At 35.7% G+C, this 19,648-nt stretch overlaps 2 protein-coding genes across 6 annotated transcripts in view; both read right to left on the bottom strand.

Annotated features, from left to right (window-relative positions):
* Positions 1 to 1,509: 1,509 nt before the first annotated feature.
* Positions 1,510 to 7,972, bottom strand: LOC107752001 (PCTP-like protein). The gene is made up of 7 exons (XM_016567830.1): positions 7,748 to 7,972; positions 7,375 to 7,562; positions 6,906 to 7,053; positions 6,466 to 6,569; positions 5,357 to 5,474; positions 5,200 to 5,252; positions 1,510 to 2,631 (listed from the first exon to the last, which is right to left on the bottom strand). Exons 2-7 carry the CDS (start codon positions 7,558 to 7,560, stop codon positions 2,425 to 2,427), a joined length of 816 nt encoding a protein of 271 aa, XP_016423316.1. The 5' UTR covers positions 7,561 to 7,562; positions 7,748 to 7,972; the 3' UTR covers positions 1,510 to 2,424.
* An 860-nt stretch (positions 7,973 to 8,832) lies between these two features.
* The window catches only part of LOC107752005 (ras-related protein Rab-6B-like), a 17,134-nt gene continuing 6,318 nt past the window's right edge, over positions 8,833 to 19,648 (bottom strand). Inside the window, exons 3-8 of one of the 5 annotated variants that reach the window (XM_016567841.1) lie at positions 17,908 to 17,961; positions 15,694 to 15,799; positions 15,124 to 15,235; positions 13,323 to 13,416; positions 11,029 to 11,095; positions 8,833 to 10,765 (exon numbers count right to left, since the gene is read on the bottom strand). In XM_016567841.1, coding sequence (XP_016423327.1) covers positions 10,701 to 10,765; positions 11,029 to 11,095; positions 13,323 to 13,416; positions 15,124 to 15,235; positions 15,694 to 15,799; positions 17,908 to 17,961 — 498 coding nt within the window. In that variant the 3' untranslated portion in view covers positions 8,833 to 10,700. Of the gene's footprint in view, positions 10,766 to 11,028; positions 11,096 to 13,322; positions 13,417 to 14,764; positions 14,859 to 15,123; positions 15,236 to 15,693; positions 15,800 to 17,335; positions 17,442 to 17,907; positions 17,962 to 19,648 lie in introns of those variants that run through there. The other 4 variants (XM_016567839.1, XM_016567840.1, XM_016567838.1 and 1 more) reach the window with 4 other exon arrangements.

Below are 19,648 nucleotides of genomic sequence, written 5' to 3' on the forward strand. Positions count from 1 at the left end.
ATGGATTAAGAATGGGATGTCATTAAAGTTCAAGTGCATGTAAAGGCAGACGTCCCAAAACGTTTGGCAATATAGTGTATGTCATGCATATGAAAAGAAAACATGGCAGATATGTTGTTTATTGAATGAAATTACTATAGACGGTTACAATATGAGTAAATTATGATCTGCTATTGATATCTTCACTTAGAGGCATTTGTTAAATGAAGCTGATTTTATGTTTAATATATCATATATTATTTTATTAACTAGGTCTTTTTTTGTGATTGCATTTCAATTTTGTATTCCAAAGCAAAGCAGTTGTTTAGTGATTGATGCCCTGCTGACAAACACATTGCTACTGACTAATTAATTGTCATTAAATCAATATGCTCATGCAAAGTACTTTTTGTGCTCATTTTTAAAAGTAAATCTGTATGATGAAAAGTCTCATAAAGTGGGGAGGGAGAAATGCCAGAAGGGAATATTATATTCAGATCTTGTTACATTGTTACACTTACATTTATGATGTTAGGTAGAGTGGCTTTGTTAATATACTGTTTTAAGTAGAGGTACTATATAAACTAAGTGTTATTATTAAAGCTATTAAAGGAATAGTTCACCCACAAATGAAAATTCAAGATGTTGATGAGTTTGTTTCTTCATCAGAATAGATTTGGTTAAGTTAGCATAACATGACTTGCTCACCAATGGATCCCCTGCAGTGAACTTTGAATTTTGTTGTACAAACATTGTACAATGACAATAAAGTATTCAATTCAGTTCAATGGGTGCCATCAGAATGAGAGTTCAAAGCTGATAAAAACATCACAATAATCCACAAGTAATCCACACGACTCAATTATTGTCTTGTAAAGTGAGCTGCCTGTTTATAAGAAACAAATCCATTATTAAAACGTTTAAACTTCAAACCGTTGCTTCTAGCCCAAATACATCCATTATCCTTAATAGCGCTTCCTCCACTCAAAAAGCCCATCCTCTGTTGTCCTCTCACATCAAAATCCAAAAATGTCTTCATGCTGGATTTGTTTCTATCAAACACACAGCTTTTCACTTAACAAGATGTTCATAGATGGACTGGAGTAGTGTTGGTTACTCATGGATTATTCTAATGTTTTTATCAGCTGTTTGGACTCTCATTCTGGCGGCACCTATTCACTGCAGAGGATCCACTTGCTCACCGCAAGTGATGTAATGCTAAATTTATCCAAATCTGTTCTGATGAGGAAACAAACACATCTACATCTTGGATGGGCAGAGGGTACATTTTCAGCAAATTTTCATTTTTGGGTGAACTATTCCTTTAACATTGAGCTAATTCGTCGAATCACATAATTTCATTACACAAAATTCAAATGTAGCTTCTGCTGTTATTGGAGCTCAGTGGAACAGATGGCTGTTTATATGCAAATACCAGGTATTATGCCATGATCGTGTAAACTAGTATTGTGCAGTGCCATTAATAAACACACTAAAAGATGCAACGTTCTTATTAGGAGTTTTCAAAGGCATTTTGAACATAATTTATTTAAAAATGTTAAAGTATAAAACCATATTACCCTTCAGTGAGTTAGGACTTCATATACATACAATTCAAGTTATCAAACACAAATTTACATATCCATCCTTCCTCAGAAAGAAAAACATCAAAAATATGGGTAACTTTGATCCACTGTTATCATGTTATTGCTAACGTCATTTTCTTTCATGTTCAAGGGCACACAACAGAAGTACAGAAAAGCGCTATCATAACATTCCTCTGCCTTCTGATTTCTTCTGCCTGTTACAGGCAAATGAACTAATACCACTTCAAGTAATAAATCTTGAGGTAATACCACATTGTGTCTTGGACTGCTTTGGTCGTATTACAGGGCCTTTAACACAGGTTTTCTCCTATGGTTGCTTGGTGTCAATCATTTTCACACACGCCAATACAGACACACTTCTTTGAAATGGCACACAGACATAAATACACAAACACAAAAGGATGACATTGAGAGGAACCTCTCCCCTACCATGGAGACTTAAAACAAGGATTAAATGTTTAACTATGCTTATTATAAAGAAATAAACAACAGCTTGTAGGTGTAGCTTTATCAAAATCATTTAGTAATAAATTAAAGACGCAAAAAAGATCCACCTTCAAAAGGGTTTTAAATTAAATTAAGATGCAGAACTGCATAATATTTTTTTTGTTCAAGTAAGCACCACTATCGCACATGCGATGCCCTAAGCAACTCAAGACATGGATAATGGAATGTGCAGATCTGTGCACCAGTGATTGTAAACACTTACTCTGTGAGCGTGAAGAAGGAATGTTGGCATCAGCGAGCTATAAGTAGGGTGAGAGGTAACTGGACTGACCCTGTCACACAGACCAGAGTTAAAGACTGTCCATTTATGTCAACCTTTTTTTGAACCATTTTAGCTACTGTCCTCATTCTCTTGAGCATCCTTGGTCAAGCTCTCATCCACGTTCTCCAGCGAGTCTCCACGCTGGATGGACAGCTCTGCTGGATCCATCATGGGCAGTTCACTCTGTATGGGGTACAGCCACGGCTTATGATCTGGAGAATTTGCTGCTTTCCACGCAGGGTAGTTCTGACCGGCTTTATGGACGCTTCTTAAGACCTGTGGAATGACACAAGAGAATGAGGGAGTGGTACTAGTATCAGCGGAAGCGGCACTGAACTTTGTTTTTTCATTCTCGTGTAACCCAGACAATGAAATGGAATCCAGTTTTACTTCATTTTCAAGCTGTGCAGTGACTCAAATTGCAGCAAGTCTTTTTTCTCAAGCCTAGCTATAAATAAACAGTGTTTCTGGTTTCTGTCTGGGTCTTCAGAATTTTGGGCAGCACAATGCATCACAGTGCGAAATACTGCCTATAAAGTCTGACTTCTGAACTAAAGTTAATGAGTCTGTTTTTATGTTTTGTTTTAATACAACAGTATTACTAGACAACAAACAATCCACTTAATCCACAAATAAATTAAATAAATAAAATTGTATTTCAAATAAATGCTTTTCTATTGAACTTTCTATTAAAAAATCCTGAAAAAAATGTATCACGGTTTCCACAGAAATATTATGCAGCACAACATTTTCAACACTGATAATAATAATAAATGTTTCTTGAGCAGCAAATATCATATTAGAATGATTTCTGAAGGATCACATGACACTAAAGACTGGAGTAATGATGATGAAAATCCAGCTTTGCAATTAAAGGAATAAATTAAATTTTAAAATATATTCTATGAAAACAGAAAACAGTTTATTTAAATTGTAATAACATTTCACAGTATTACTTTTTTACTGTATTTTTGATCAAATAAGTGCAACCTCGGTAAGCATGAGAGACGTTTTTCAAAAACATTTTTGAATGAAAGTGTATATATACACTTATGAATAAAATCTTAACACTTGGGGCCTGTACCATGATGGTAGTTGAACAAATTCTGAGTTACAGCATTAGTTTCGAGTTGACAAAACCAAACCACTCCAATCCAGCTTTGTTGGTACCATGATGCTGATCATCAGCTTTCTTTGTCAACTCAGGCTTTGATCCTGAGTTTGTGGAGCGCGTGCGCATGAATGTTTGACATCAGTGGCGAATAACCAATCACATGCCTTGCAACACAGAGCAAGTGTGATTTACTTCTCACGAGAGAGCCAGCGAGATTCAACGCTCTTTTGCTAAAGGTTAAGAGATTGAAGAATATGAGGAATTTAAACGCATTAACATTGAAGAAAGTACTTGTCCATGAAAAGAGGATAAATAAAAGAAATTATCTCGCTCTATCAGTGCAGTCACAAGCGGAACTTGTGAAGTTAATTTATATAGTTGATAATATATAGTGATAGAGACTCGAACATGTAAAGTCACATGTAGTCATTTTTAAAGCATTATCTATTGATTCTACAGCTTATTTATTTATTTATATTACATATGATCTGTATATATGAATATTCATTTAAAATAAATGTTTTATAATAATTGTTAAATTAAAATTGCTTGTGTGTAACGGATTAATAATAATTTAAATCATATAATAATTACATAAATCATATTAAATAATTCTAAGTAATTATCTTTTTTTTTTTTTTACTATATAGTGACCTTTAATTTGGAGGAAGAGAAACTGGGGGAGTGACTTTTCTGTGTCACACATGTCACTTTGCTCACAGCTGATTGGTCCAATTTCAGTTTGATCTCTTACTCAGAACATAACCTGAGGCAAGTTCAAGCTCAAACCGGTGTGCACCATTTTGCTACGGTTTCCGGGTTGAACGACATGTTTCCTGGAAACGGTGTGCAACAGGGTTTGAGATACGTTTTCTCTTGTTTGGTGGGTGTGTCAAAAATGTCAGCCCAATCAGCAGCAGAAAACCTGCCCTGGAGCAGGTTAGCTGTGGATTGTAAGCTACTATGGCAATGAACGCCGCTAAAAGCCAAGCCACTTTCAAGGTACCTTAAAAACCCACGATTGGTGCAAACTAAACTGAAACTTACCTGGCTAACCAGCTAATCCGGCTTCATGGTACAGGCCCCTGATTAATGGTCAATGGAAAGACAAACACCTCAGTGTTCAATAACAGTTTATAAACACCAAGCGTGAGGTACAGTCCACATTATCAGTGCCCTTTGGACAGAGATACTGTCTGGGAACACTGCAAACAGCCCTACCATATGCAGTAATAATTCACAAGACTATGAAATGGACAACAAAAAAAAAAGCCACAATGCAATGTCATACTGAGCTCCTGTTCTTAATTAGAAGAACATCTACATCATAGTTATCTTTGGATAACAATCTGAACACTCAATGAGGGCTGAAGAATTATTAAAAAGCGTTAACAAGTGTAAATGCCACTGCTTGCCGTGTCAGTGATTATCATGAATGATTAATAAAGAAAAGAGATTTGTATTTAATAGGAGCCTAAGCGACACTCTCTTTTGTAAATAAAAAGAATGAATGTAGTCATGCAGCCTACAGACAGAACAAGATAAACAAGTTTCACTTTGGCACAGTAAGTGCTGCGTGAGCGTCTTCAGTACAAGTTCTTCCAGTAGGTTTCCATGGTAACAATTGTGCTTTCACAAGCCTTAAACACAGTCCTACATAGAAAAACACTCGCATCCTCAAAGAGTACATCTACAGAAACAATAGTAAGAGACGAAATATGTTTACTTACTTTTGGAGCCAGGACCTGAGATGCTTTGCTGACAACCCACTTTGGAAGAGACCCTAAAAGATTAAAAAAATCATTCAAAACAGCAACAAATTAAAGTCTTACAATGTAAATAAATGATGGGTGAACATTTCAAACGAAGCAGGGAATCTGTTCATACCTCTGGGATCAGCTTGTGAGAGGTACGTGAAAATGCAGCTGTTGGGCCCTGTTGGTCTGATCAGGTAACCTGTCAGAAAGGAAACGGCCCTTACCAGATCCTTCCGTGGGGGAAATTTCTAAAATGATAGCAAGACTTTATTAAAATATATTTTAAATTTTTAAATGCATGTATTAACCCTTTTACTGTCACCCCCTCCCATTTCTGAACATAGACGTGAGAGTGCACTATGCAAACTTAAATTGTTATAATTCATGAACGCTTCTGAATACAGACCTAAGGTTGGACTCTTTTTAAAGAAGACAAATCGCCAAATTATTGCAGAAGTGGAATTATGTCAAAATATGAAAGTATAAAAACGTTATAGAAGTTTAAATTTACTTTAAAGAAAATGCACTGTACTATTTTTTTATTTTATATAAAATAAAAAATGTTCATAACAGGTTTTACTCTAAAATTGCTATAAAATTAAATCCTTATGTCTAAATAAGTTATGTTCCAAATTTGAAGTTGAAATAAAAAAATGTTTTATTTAGGGTGTTATACCACAAACAGCCACCAGGTGACACCCAAACTCCACTGAATTTTTTTGATGCATTTTTCTGTCACAAATGTCTAAATTTCTCTGTCAATTTTACTTCTATCAGAATATCAGAATCAGACCTTTCCAACGATATGTATTTTGTCAAGATTATGAAAAGTTGAGATTCTAAAAGACCGTAATACATTTTGTAATATGACATTTGATCCCGCCTGCTAAGGGGGAGGAGACCGCCAAAAGATTTAAAGTCCATGGTAAAGCAATGTCCGATTTCAAAATAGTTTTCACAATTCAATTTTGAGGTTTTAAGCTTTCAAATGATATATAATTTATGATGATTACTAAAATATGTGATGGGGTAAAAAGACTGATTTGAGTTTGGATGGATGCAAACTTGTTCGAAAACAGTCATTATTTTTGCAATTGTTTTGGCACCACTAGTGGAGCAGATGACATTTTACCTTTAAGTAACTCTGATATTTCACTAGCCAGTCCACTAGCTCTATAAATCAATGTACGTAACACAAAACGTATGATAACAGAAGGCGTAAGTAAATAAAATACGTACCGGATGTTTCACTGAGAAGTTAATGATCACATACTCATTTTCAGATGCCTGCCATGAGCGCAGGGTCACCACATCTCTGTTCTTCAATGGGTTCGGGCAGAGCCCTGTGAATAAAGAATAAAAAAAAAAGTTTTTTTTTTGTTTGTTTTTTTCGTTTTATGACCTGTAGGACCATAAACAGCAACAACATAAAAAGAGGAACCAAACTGACAATAATGTTGACTATAAATACACACAAAAACATGGTCCCAGGAGGCTTTTTTTCAGTTCTTTACTGCACTGCAATAAGCCACTGTGCTGAACTCTTTTCAACATGTTACTAACAGTGTTAGGTGACTACCACTGAGACTAACAAAATCCCAAAAGATCAACTAGAATGACCGTAAGATAAGAAATCAATCTCAATAACGGATACAAATTTAAAAGGTTACATGACTCACATGAATAGTAGCCCACATCAGCATTAGGAGCCAGACGAGCGATGTCAAAACTCTCAAGCATTGTAGGGTCCCATGTCTTCCGGTACATGCTGTCATGAAGCACGTCAAACATGGTGGCAGCTGATACATCCTTTATGTTCATTCTACACTGCATTGGAAACAATGCATTTGCGTTAGTGTTGTTATGGCAGCAGTACACACAGGACTGGTCATGTAAATTAAATAAGAGGGGAAATGTAAAGATATTGTGGGGGTCCATAGAAAATATATGCAAAACGAATAAACATACAAATAAATAAATCATATATAACCACACCCACACATTTTCATAACTACTATTAAATCATGTATAGCCATTGACCCATTAAACATGTTATGATGTAGTAATATTAATGTTCCTAACAAAAGTTATAACATTTTTATAAAGCACACGAAATCATAAACAGTTAGATGCAGGCAAACATCTTACCTTGATTTTGTGCACTTTGGAGAAGTTCCCTTTGTTGTTTGTAGAAGCTGATAAAGGGGCCACCTCGACCCAGACCTCCATGTCATTTTTATCATATTTACTGAGCCAATTCTCCGTGGACAAGCATTGTCTTTTGAATTCATTAAACATGGATTCATCTGGAACTATTCCCGTACCGCGAGACATACCTGAAACAACAGATTCACCGATCAAAAACACTGCGAGAAATACAATCTTCCCAAACAAGATGCGTTTGAGGGAACTTGCTTCTATCAAGACTAAGTATCTTTGTTCGCAAAGGATGAGGTGTAAACTATTATAGTCACAGATTAACCATTCAAGCTCGACAAGATTTTTCTCACAAATTCCTTACCTGGCGTCAGCTCTTGCGCGTGGAAAAATCTCGTCACCACTTCCGGGAGTAGAACAGGTGTATTACAACACTGCAAGGTGCGCAGCTAGTCAATCAGCACTGAACCACAGTGATTTAGCACACTGACATGATCCTGATTTATATTCACAGGCTTTTATGTTCTCAAGTAAGACTGTTGAAAATCTGGCACAAACTGGGTGTGTCGGACCGCCCGTATTGATTGGTCGTTCAGGTTCAGGTCCAGGTCCAGTGGTCTCTACTGCTCCACTGATTAGCATGATTAATTCATAAAGGAACCGCTAAGACGAGCTGTGAACTCCGCCTTGTGTTCACCAACCGAAACCCTTCAAATCACCGGCAACATCATTCAACCGGCTCGAGCAGTAAGAAACTGAATGGACTATATGGTACCAACAGAGGGCCAAACAGAACTTGAGAGTTTAAAAACGTATTCAGTTTATTAAAAACGTTAATTTTAATAAAAGGGCCAAATAGTCTACAAACCGTAAACCATTATTTAACCTTTTGCATATTGCAGTATACTTTATACTTTTCTATATACATTAAAGTTTTTATATATTTTTTAATATATATAAAAGTTTATAATATACACACAGACACATTTATTATAAATAAACTTTTATTTAATAATTATATTTCATTTTAAAAATACAAAAAGCGTAAAGAGGAACATATTGCATAAAACTAAACATTCAGACACCAACTTTTTGTTTTTTGATGAAAATCAAATGTTAAAAAGTGCATCAAGACTCCTCTCGTCATAGTTTTTTATTTTATTATTATTTATTTTGTTTTTGTGGATATTATACCAGTAATATATCAATATTTATAAGGCAAGATGCATCTTTAATGTATTGTAAAACACAGGGGCTCAATCAGTCAATTAAAAATGTGTTGCCACTGCATATAGGTTAAGTAACGTGATGAACATGTAATGAAATTTACTATCTGTAATGATTGTGTAATCTTAACTACATAATATATCAATGTAGTCCATTATTACTATCTAACACTTTATGTATATAGGCCTACATACAAAAACCAGAAGCAGGGCAAACAGCAAATTTGGTGAAATATCTTTATTCATGTGATACATTTTGGTGTCTCTTTAACCTTACTTTTTTTTTTTTTTTACAGCATATAATAATAGTATTTTGTTCACACAAACTTTGCTAAACACTAGTAGACAGCGTATTTCAAACAAACCAACACACTTCAGAATAGCACACAGCCGAGTATTCAGTCAGTGACAAGTGACAGAGCTGAGGAGGGTTTTCACTCTTTTTTATTTTAATTCTTACATATAAAACCATATTAAATGTTAATGTTTCAAACACACTGTATGCCCTTTTTTAGACTTAGGGATGAAAGGATTTGTCTGTTTACAGTTGAATGAGAGGAAAAGCGACAGCGCTGGGAGGTTCGGTGATGCCTCTCCAGCAAATAAAAGCCCATTTGAGTTAAACTGTTGAAACCCAGCATTACAGATGGGGCATGACAGTCTTTAATGTGACCAAGACTGTGACACGACTAGGTCTTTGTGATACAGCAGCAAGGCAGCGATGCAAACATCAACCTTTGATTCCCACACATTGCTAACTGCCATTCCAGTCAAGCATACAACACACTGTTTCACTAACTAGTGAGATAATAAATAAACACATGAAACCAACAGTCTTACGACGAGCAATACCAAGACGTGTCTGTACACTAATCAATAGCCGTGTTGAAGGAAGAAATCTAAATATCCCATTTAACAAAACCTCATTAGCTCTATGCAACGTTAATAGGCTCGAGCAAACCACAGCGCTGTGGCCTGAACTGGTGCACTATGACAACAAAACAAGCAAGGCATTTTGTGTTAAACCGTCTCTAAACTGCATGCTGTTCCTACACTTGCGCAGCAAAAATAAGGCAGAAAATGAGTGGAATTAGTGTGAATTGCTTTCCATATCCAAGGTCAGATCGACGTGTTACGATAGTTTGGTTAGTACATACATGTTTTTACAATTAACGTTAGGTTTTGTAACTACAGTCGTGTATAAGTCATTAAATATCTTCGGTTTTGAGTTTTAACGAAATTAAATATCTTTACAAAGCAATTTCCCTTTTCTAAGAACATTAAATCCTATTTTTTTCCCCACAGCTCAATACATTCTACATCCATGCAACCCTCCGAAAATTCCTGTATAAAATTGGCCTGTCCAAGAATGAGGATTGTCACAAACAAAACCAAACTAATTTTTTGGCCATACATGTGTATTTCCTGAAACAAAAAGACCTTAAAATGATATCTGGTCCCAAATACCAAATTTAACATGGAAACATCCAATTATACAGAACATTGTGTCCATGATATTTCACAACAATTTCAAAAGAGATCCCTTCTGTATCTTTCTTTAAATAACTTCTGCCAAAAAAAAAAAAAAACTAACAAAAGTGTGTAATGTAAAAAAAATCATATGAATCAGTAACACAAGACTACAGCCTCTCAATACAATTAATGTCAAGCTCTTCCTCCAGTGAAATTAAAAAAAGACTTAAAATGATGACATCAGCCCCAGCTCTGAAACATGGTAACTTCACAACAATTATGAACTCAACTCAAACACAAACTCAAGAGCATGTGAGTGTATATCAGTCTGCAATCCCATATAATGCCATGCAGCCACAACAGATGAGAATCTGAACGGTTTTAGCATTTAATCTATGCTGTGATTTTACTTTTTTCCCCATTAATATATGTATTTTTGGAATCCATTTTAATACAGAGTAATAGCACATCCACATGGTTACTCTGAAAAGTCACTGAGTCGAAGAGAAAGAAAAGGTTCTCCGCTCATGACACGAGGAACGTGAGAGGAGCGAGTGACCACTGAGAGGCAAGCTGTTTGTGTGTGAGGGGGTCGTGTGAGGGGGATGAGGGTGGTTACTAGCACGAGCAGCTGCTCTCGGTAACGGGCAGCTCCGGAGGCTTCTCCAGTTTGATGTCGATCACTGAAAGTTCAGGTTAAGGATCAGTTAGTGACTAGATCATGTGAATTTGTAGAAGTATGTCTTTACCCTTGGATTACCTTACATTCATTTCTGTTAGATGTCATTTTTTGATTCCTGTTATGGTTTAATTCATGAAAAAAAAGAAAAAAGCCCTGGCTTGTGATCTCCTGCTATCAGGCTGATGTGGACAAACTGATTCTGACATTTGAATGTGAGTGATGTCATATTTGTCAGAAGCCTTTTACGGTGCATGTGAAGGATACTGTCCTCTTTGCTTTTCTCTGGTGTACTATCCATTCCAGGCAAAGCAGCAGCAACACGACGAAACAGCTAGAAAAATAAAAAAAGTTAGTTAATTAGCTAAAACCTCTGATGCTTGGGCTATATGTACATAAATCAATGTTGGTTTAATACAAAATATATCTTAGTTGTAGGGGAGACTGGGGCTAGTTGTCAGAGGTTTTACTCTAGTCAATATTTCTAAGGTTAGTTTTTTTTAATTTATAGACATCTTAACTATAAAAAAGCATTTCCACTTATATTGCACATATACACACATGGATCTTTTGTGACAATATTTTTTGGCAAGTTGTCACAGTATATGTGGTAAACTGCCACAATGCAAGCTGAAAAACCTATTATAAGCTTTATTATATCATAATATATTATAATATAATAAAGCGTATAATAGGTTTTTCAGCTTGCATTGTGGCAGTTTACCACATATACTGTGACAACTTGCCAAAAAATATTGTATAGTATAATATATAGTACATAATACATAATATATAGTTAAAATATTATAATAATTATAATATATATTTATATTATAAACCTATTATAAGAAATCCACATACAAAACCACTGCTAGATAACACAGGCATTTGCTTACTTGGACAACTGACTCAAAATGTTATAGTTAATGAGACGTGAGACATTACAGTTCAAAAGTTTGATTAAAATAAAATGTAAACCATTCTAATATGCTTATTTGCTGCTCAAGAAACATTTATTATTAGCAATGTTGAAAACATTTGTTATGCTTAATTTTGTGTCACAGTATGGTAAACTGCCACAATGCAAGCTGAAAAACCTATTATACGCTTTATTATATTATAATATATTATGATATAATAAAGCTTATAATAGGTTTTTCAGCTTGCATTGTGGCAGTTTACCACATATACTGTGACAACTTGCCAAAAAATATTGTATCAAATGATCTATAGTACGGCTAGTTGTCAGAGGTTTTACTCTAGTCAATATTTCTAAGGTTAGTTTTTTTTAATTTATAGACATCTTAACTATAAAAAAGCATTTCCACTTATATTGCACATATACACACATGGATCTTTTGTGACAATATTTTTTGGCAAGTTGTCACAGTATATGTGGTAAACTGCCACAATGCAAGCTGAAAAACCTATTATACGCTTTATTATATTATAATATATTATGATATAATAAAGCTTATAATAGGTTTTTCAGCTTGCATTGTGGCAGTTTACCACATATACTGTGACAACTTGCCAAAAAATATTGTATAGTATAATATATAGTACATAATACATAATATATAGTTAAAATATTATAATAATTATAATATATATTTATATTATAAACCTATTATAAGAAATCCACATACAAAACCACTGCTAGATAACACAGGCATTTGCTTACTTGGACAACTGACTCAAAATGTTATAGTTAATGAGACGTGAGACATTACAGTTCAAAAGTTTGATTAAAATAAAATGTAAACCATTCTAATATGCTTATTTGCTGCTCAAGAAACATTTATTATTAGCAATGTTGAAAACATTTGTTATGCTTAATTTTGTTTTGTTTTTTTAGAAACAGATTCTTTTTTCAGGATTGTTTGATGAATAGAAAGTTCAAAAGAAAATTATTTATTTGAGAAATCTTTTGTACAACTGCAAATGTCTTTACCGTCTCATTTGATCAATTTAATGTCTCCTTGCTGAAAAAAAAAGTATTCTTTTCTATCAAAACCCCATGCTTTGAATAGTAGTGTATCACTTATGAAAACTTTCTTATGTGCAACTAGCCCTGGTCTCCCCTATTTAAACTAAATTATAACTCCTACTGGGTAGAGATGTAAAAGGAGTGTATTTCTGATGACACTACCATTATAAAAAAACTAAGTTAAAGAGACTCCATGTTCTACTCATTCTGACGATAAAAAGCAATACAATATGCTAATAAAAAGCACAATGCACAAATGAAATGTCTACATCCAGTCTGTGAATAGCAAGTGGTGCTACAACACAGCACAGAGAGAAGAATCATTCTAGTGATGCTTGGTCAACATGCAGAGGACATCTGTGACACAGGACATGGGGAGCAATTCAAGCAAACGAAACAAAACAAAAACACAAAACAGCAGCCCAATAGCACAGGACACCTGTGAATGTGAGGCGGGGGCAGAATGGCTCATAATGGGTGAGGCAGAGAAAGATAGAAACCAAAGGAAGCACAAGATAGTGTGGTGGAGGGAAGGTAGGGCTGGGCCGTCCTCGTTTCTCAGTGATTCTACCTGTTTGACATTGTAGCCAGTCTTTGCGCTGGTTTCAATGAACATGACATTCAGTTCCTTAGCCCTCTGCTCGCCCTCCTCCGTGGTAATCTGTCTGCTCGACCGGAGCGGGGAGGGGGGGGGAAGAAATACAGACAGACAAAAGAACTGCATCAAGAAGAAGAGAAAGCGACAGAGACTGACTGAGGATCACATTAGTAATGGGGAAAAAGAGGAATTAGTGTTTTGATAGGACCCCATCACAGGTTGAAAAGTTGAAATCATAACATTGATAAGAGATCACTGCACTGCAGTTCAACAAAAGGCTATTCACAGAGAACACATTTGTTATTTGAGGACAACCTACAACAAAAAAAAGAAATGAACACCCTATCAAGGGAAGTGATGATAACGTCGTTGGCACTTTAAATTATCCCTTGTTTATTTTCAGCTTAAAGAGAGAGTTCACCCAGCAATTAATATTCTGTCACCCTCATGTCGTTTCAAGCCTGTTTGACTTGCATTCTTCTGTGAAACATGAAAGAGTAGCATAGAAGAATAGAGGAATATCCAAACTCCTTTCCATTCACTTCTATAGTACAGTAAAAAGCAGCATGGACATTTTGCTAAATGTCTTCTTTTGTGTTCCACTGAAGTTGTTATACATGTTTGTAATGACACAAGGGTGAGAAATGATGACAGCATTTTCATTTTTTTTGGGGTAAACTACTCCTCTAATGTTTCTACACTGCAATGTAGAATGCTTCTAAACAGGCAGTGATGTAGAAGCAGGCGTTGATCCAGGGGCGGATTTAGTGAATTGGGGGCCCCAGGCAAAATATAGGAATGGGGCCCTATACATTTTCACACATTTTCCTAGATCAACCTTGAGGTTCCTTTTTTGTTGTGATGCTTGCTGCTGCACAATGGTGCCCCATAGTTGTGTCCAATGTTTCTACATTTTCATGTACATGTTGTAATGGATTTCTTTCATGTTGTGTGAGTTTAAGTGTTTAACCTAGATAAATGTGCACTGTTAGACGCATATTCAATTGTTTGTACGGAAAGTTGAAGCTAAAGCGCGCTCGGCAGCACATGAAGGCGTCCAGTGCGATCACTTGCATTTTTTTCTAAGTGTGGAAACAACTTAATACGCCGTAATTTTTGCTCATAAACGTAAGAGTAATACATCATTCTAAACTGTAAAGGGGCTAGTTTTATTTGTGTGCACTCACAATATCAACAAAACGTTGTGCGCAGGATGTTTACATGTCAAACGATCAAGGGAATTTTGATTTCTCAGTTCATGACCCCTTTAAACATTTATTCGAGTTGTATTTGTATTACTCTCATTGTGTGTTTAGCTCATTTTTACAACCTGAGACAATCGACAATATGCCACAGATTTGGTTACATAAATTAGAAACCTTAGGTCTGCACTACATCTGTATCATTTCACCCACCTGTTTGACGTTATAACCAGCTTTGGCGCTGGTCTCTATGTACATCACACCCAGTTCCCGAGCTTTTTTCTCTGCTGCCTCTACTGACACTTGCCTGCCATAGTCCATAGTGGAGGTGTGGACACAGTTCAAATTAGAATGGGTATGAAAAACAAAAGTAGTAATGGGAAATCAAAAATAAAATCAACACAAGAGAAAATATGATCAAACAGAAAAGAAACAATGGCACAAATTACTCAACATAATATTTAAATTAATGAAAAGGAGAAAACTGAACACAAAAAATAACTTAAAACGTGACGTCTGAGGGCTGAACAAAGGATGTGTATACCGAGGAACAAAGGAACAATATACCGTACCTTTTATCAGCCAAGTCTGTCTTGTTGCCAACCAACATGATAATTACATCACTTCCTCGCTCCGTTCTGACATCATCTATCCACTTTGAGGTTTGCTGGAAAGAGTTGAGATCTGAAGAACAGAGAAAAAAAAAAGTCAGGCAAGGACTCATTAAAAAGGAAAAATGTCTTGTGTTGAAAATGACTTCATTGCTTGATCGATTCAAAAAATCAGTTCGCACAATCCAAATTAGGCAGTGGTCAAATCACACTTGATTCACTTCAAAGCCAAGTTTTCTTAGAAGAAAGTAGGCAAGCAGACTGTTAGTATGAAGATTAACAAAACAGAGGACGGCTAAGTTAAAGCACAGGTCATTTCGATGCTCAGTAACAGCAGTTTGCTGTTAAAAGAGAAGCATGTACAATCTACTTTTCATTTATTCTGAATGAAATAATACACATATTGTTCCCAAGCAACCATACTAAGGTGAACTGCCATGACCTAGAAGCAGCTGCCGAATTGTGCTAACTGTGCCCTGGAGGCATAAATCCTTGCTGAATGCTGACCCAATGAGTGAGGCTCAGACTCACTGGTGATGTCATAGACCACCACAGCAATAGTGGAGTCTCGGATGTAGCTGGGAATGAGGCTGCGGAAGCGCTCCTGCCCTGCAGTGTCCCACAGCTGGAGCCGAACCTGAGGGACCAGCAAACCGTGGTGTGCAAAGAAAACAAGTAGAACAGAGAAAAGAAAAGATATAAAGAGAGGATAGGGCAAGGGAGCAGGGTTAGAAGAAAAGGACAACATCAAAGAAACAAAACAAGAATGAAATGGAGAAATGCACCTACAAAATTGACCAATTTTTTTCTTTTGAAGTTCTGTATTTATAGATCATGACCACAAGTTTTTAGGAAATAAGAATAAGAATGATTTTAAAGACCATCTGAAGGCATTTCGGCATTTCTCCATTCCAGCTCTCTGAATGACGCTGCTTTCTGCAAGATGCTTTGCAAATGGCACTCCATACATGTTAGTATTGCTGGACGTGCTTTCAGTCGAACCACATCATTTTATGGTTTTGAAATATTCATTAAAAAAGGCCACATTGTTTTCATAAAGACCCAAAACTTTTATAGTTTTATTTCATTTTCATATTTTATAATTTACACACTGTCATGCTGTTCCAAACCTATTTGACTTCCTTTCTTCTGTGGAACACAAAGTATTCTGAAGAATGTTTGCTTGTTTTGTCCATATAATGAAGACCAATGGGGTCCAAAACACCACTGAATCCCAAAACACTTGAGAGAAATTATCTATCCTATTATCTCTGCTCAGGTGTAAAAGCTATACTAAAAATTTAAACAATTTAAAAACATCCAAGTTTCAATCGGAAAATAGTAGAAAGAATTCCCAAAGCTGGGAAGAACTACAGAAAAATGCCCAAATGTGGGTAAATGCCATGAAAAACTTTAAACACAAACAGAAGAATCTTAATCCTACATTTACAAGTAACCAGTGTATAGATGCTAAAACTGGAAGAAAAAAAAAAAGGTTATTTTAAAAATGTCTCTCTTTTTTTTTTTATCCATACAATGGAAGTCAATGGGGTTCAACGTTGTTTTGGATCCTACCGACTTTCACTATATAGACAAAAGCAGTTCTGTCTTTTTGGGTTCTACAGAGGAAAGTAAGTCATACAGGTTTTGGACCTACATGAGCAGTGTTTCCCATCCATTGATTCCCATACATCAACACTGACCGCAACAAATAGATTTTCCAAAGGGCTTTGACTTCTTTGAAAAAAACATGAGCACTGCACGTTTCAAAATCAAAACATGGCGCGGGTGTTTTTTATATGAATGTATCTTTGCAGGGAACCAACTGTCTTCAGAAAAGCTTTGATGTCATCTTTCCTGATAAAGTGTTTGTGTATGTATATATATATATATATATATATATATATATATATATAGATAGATATATTTTTTCCCCCCAGGGGAAGTGCCATCACATATAGAGTGTAAGTCTGTGGGAAACACTGATGAGGGTGAGTAAATGAAGACACAATGTATATATCTCTTCATATTAAGTGTTTTTTCATTTTATTTTAACTTTACCATGAATGCTCAAATAAACCAGCACACCTATAAAGCTACATGAGTGCCATTTACTCAAGCAGTACCCAACTTGACCCCACCATGTGGTGAAGCAGGAGCACTAGCTACCTACTTGCTATATCATAGACCACCACTGCGGCTGCTGAGTCTCTGATGTAGCTGGGAATGAGGCTACGGAAGCGTTCCTGCCCAGCAGTGTCCCACAGCTGTAGCCGAATCTATGACCGTCCATGCAGCACAACAGGCATGGGGACCCATTCAGCACCCAGCCATGGAAGAGAGTGGGGTGAGGTGGACAAAGACACAACCAAACTTAAAAAGGTGAAATCAAAATAAATGACAAACTAATGACATAAGTGTGATGAGCTACAAGCATGCACAAGGAATTACGCAAATGATAACTGTGATGAATCTGTGACATAGACAGTGAAATCACCTGATGGACTTCAAATAAATAAATAAAGATGTCTTATAGACTTTAAATGAGATATTAGAAAACATCAAGGTGAATGACTTGAGCCAGTGTGTGTCAAAACCATCTACTATACTGGTACTAATATTGTTAGTCAATATTTAAACTAAACTAGACTTTATACAAACATGCTAGCTTTCTAATAAGACAAAAGGCTTGGACACACAGAGACTCCTTGGAAATTATTCTAGAAACGCTGATCTCTGTCCTACCGTGCGGTCTTCCAAGTACATGGTTTTTGACAGGAAGTCTATACCAATAGTTGCCTGTAGAGAGAAACAATGAGTTTATTAGTGCACACTGCAAAATCGGTTATTGAAGGAATATTTGTTTTACTTTTTAGACTTTCTATCTTCAGTGGAACACAAAGGGAGATATTTTGCACAATGTTCATACTGCTCTTCTCCTTACAATGAATGCATACATTTACCGGAGTCTGATAAATTAAAAAACAAATGTCTCATAAAATTGTCCTTATTCACAGAAAATCTAATTTGCTCTTGTGCATATTCAAATTTTCTGCATCAAGACACTGCGTCAAGTTTAACAGCAAACTTGATCTCAATGGCACCAAATCTCGCTGGTTCTCATGTGCATCATATGCACATGTATGAATGCGATTTGAGATCTACAAACTAAATTAACACTTGCCAAGTACCAAATGCAAGTTAAAATCCATTATACACTGCCATTTAAAAGTTTGGGATCAGAACATTTATTTATTTTTAAGGAAATTAATAGTTTTATTCAGCATTTAAGTATGCATTAAATTGATCAAAAGTGGCAGTAAAGACATTTATAATGTTAAAATAAGGAATGTTTCTTGAGCACCAAATCAGCATATTAGAATAATTTCTGAAGGATCATGTTGTGTAATGGCTGCTGAAAATTCAGTTTTGCATTACAGAAATAATATTTCACAACATTACTGTTTTATTATTGTACATTTATTAAAAAATGCAGTCTTTATGAGCATAAGAGACCTTTTAAAAATATTAAACAATCTTTCTGACCCCAAACTCTTGAATGGTAGTGTATGTTTACCTAGAAAGCCTAAAGAATAAACACAATTATGTTTGCATGAAATGTACAGATTCACATCTAGACAGAGCACCTCATATATGATATTGCAAGTGAAACTATGGCATGAGACCCATGCCTCAAACAGCTTCACATTGCCATTGTCATGATAAAATATGTAGTAAATACATAATAATGTAAATTTTAATGTAAAGTTTCATGGCCAGTAAGAAAAATATAACTTATGGCTTATTAATATTTTCACTTCAACAGACATTGCTAGTCTGCCAAAAATTAATTCTGGATGGTAACTAGAGAGCTTAAAAGGGATAGTTCACCAAAAATGAAAATTCTGTCATTAATTACTCACCCTCATGTCGTTCCAAACCTGTAAGATCTTCGTTCTTCTTCGGAACACAAATTAAGATATATTTGATGAAATCCGAGAGCTTTCTGACCCTCCATAGACAGCAAGGGTCCTACCCCGGTCAAGGCACAGAAACGTAGTAAGAACATCATTAAAATGGTCCATGTGACATCAGTGGTTCAACCGTAATTTTACAAAGCTACGAGAATACTTTTCGTGTGCAAAGAAAACAAAAATAACGACTTTATTTAACAATTCTTCTACCCCGAGTTACCATCTACCGCCATTATTGAGAGTAACACGACGCATGCGAGTGATGCTGCTGACGTAGAACATGCATGCGCTGTGCCTTGTTTACAAGCAGAGGAATGCACGCGCTTGCGTTGTGTTACTCTCGATAATGGCAGTAGATGGTAACTCGGGAGAGAATAATTGTTCAATAAAGTTTTTTTGCGCAAAAAAAGTATTATCACAGCTTCATAATATTACGGTTGAACCACTGATGTCACATGGACTATTTTAATGATGCCTTTACAACCTTTCTGGGCTTTGTTACGTTTCAGATG

Source organism: Sinocyclocheilus rhinocerous, unplaced genomic scaffold (assembly GCF_001515625.1).
Source record: "Sinocyclocheilus rhinocerous isolate Xijiao unplaced genomic scaffold, SAMN03320098_v1.1 scaffold662, whole genome shotgun sequence".
Lineage (NCBI taxonomy): Eukaryota > Metazoa > Chordata > Actinopteri > Cypriniformes > Cyprinidae > Sinocyclocheilus > Sinocyclocheilus rhinocerous.

Bases quoted from the DNA above. Each gene is read 5' to 3' on its own strand.
- LOC107752001 (XM_016567830.1), bottom strand. From the start codon at position 7,560: ATGTCTCGCGGTACGGGAATAGTTCCAGATGAATCCATGTTTAATGAA. The intron at 7,054-7,374 runs GTAAGATGTTTG...TTTCCAATGCAG, and splicing joins CCAAAGTGCACAAAATCAAG to TGTAGAATGAACATAAAGGA. The intron at 5,253-5,356 runs GTATGAACAGAT...TTAATCTTTTAG, and splicing joins CTCACAAGCTGATCCCAGAG to GGTCTCTTCCAAAGTGGGTT.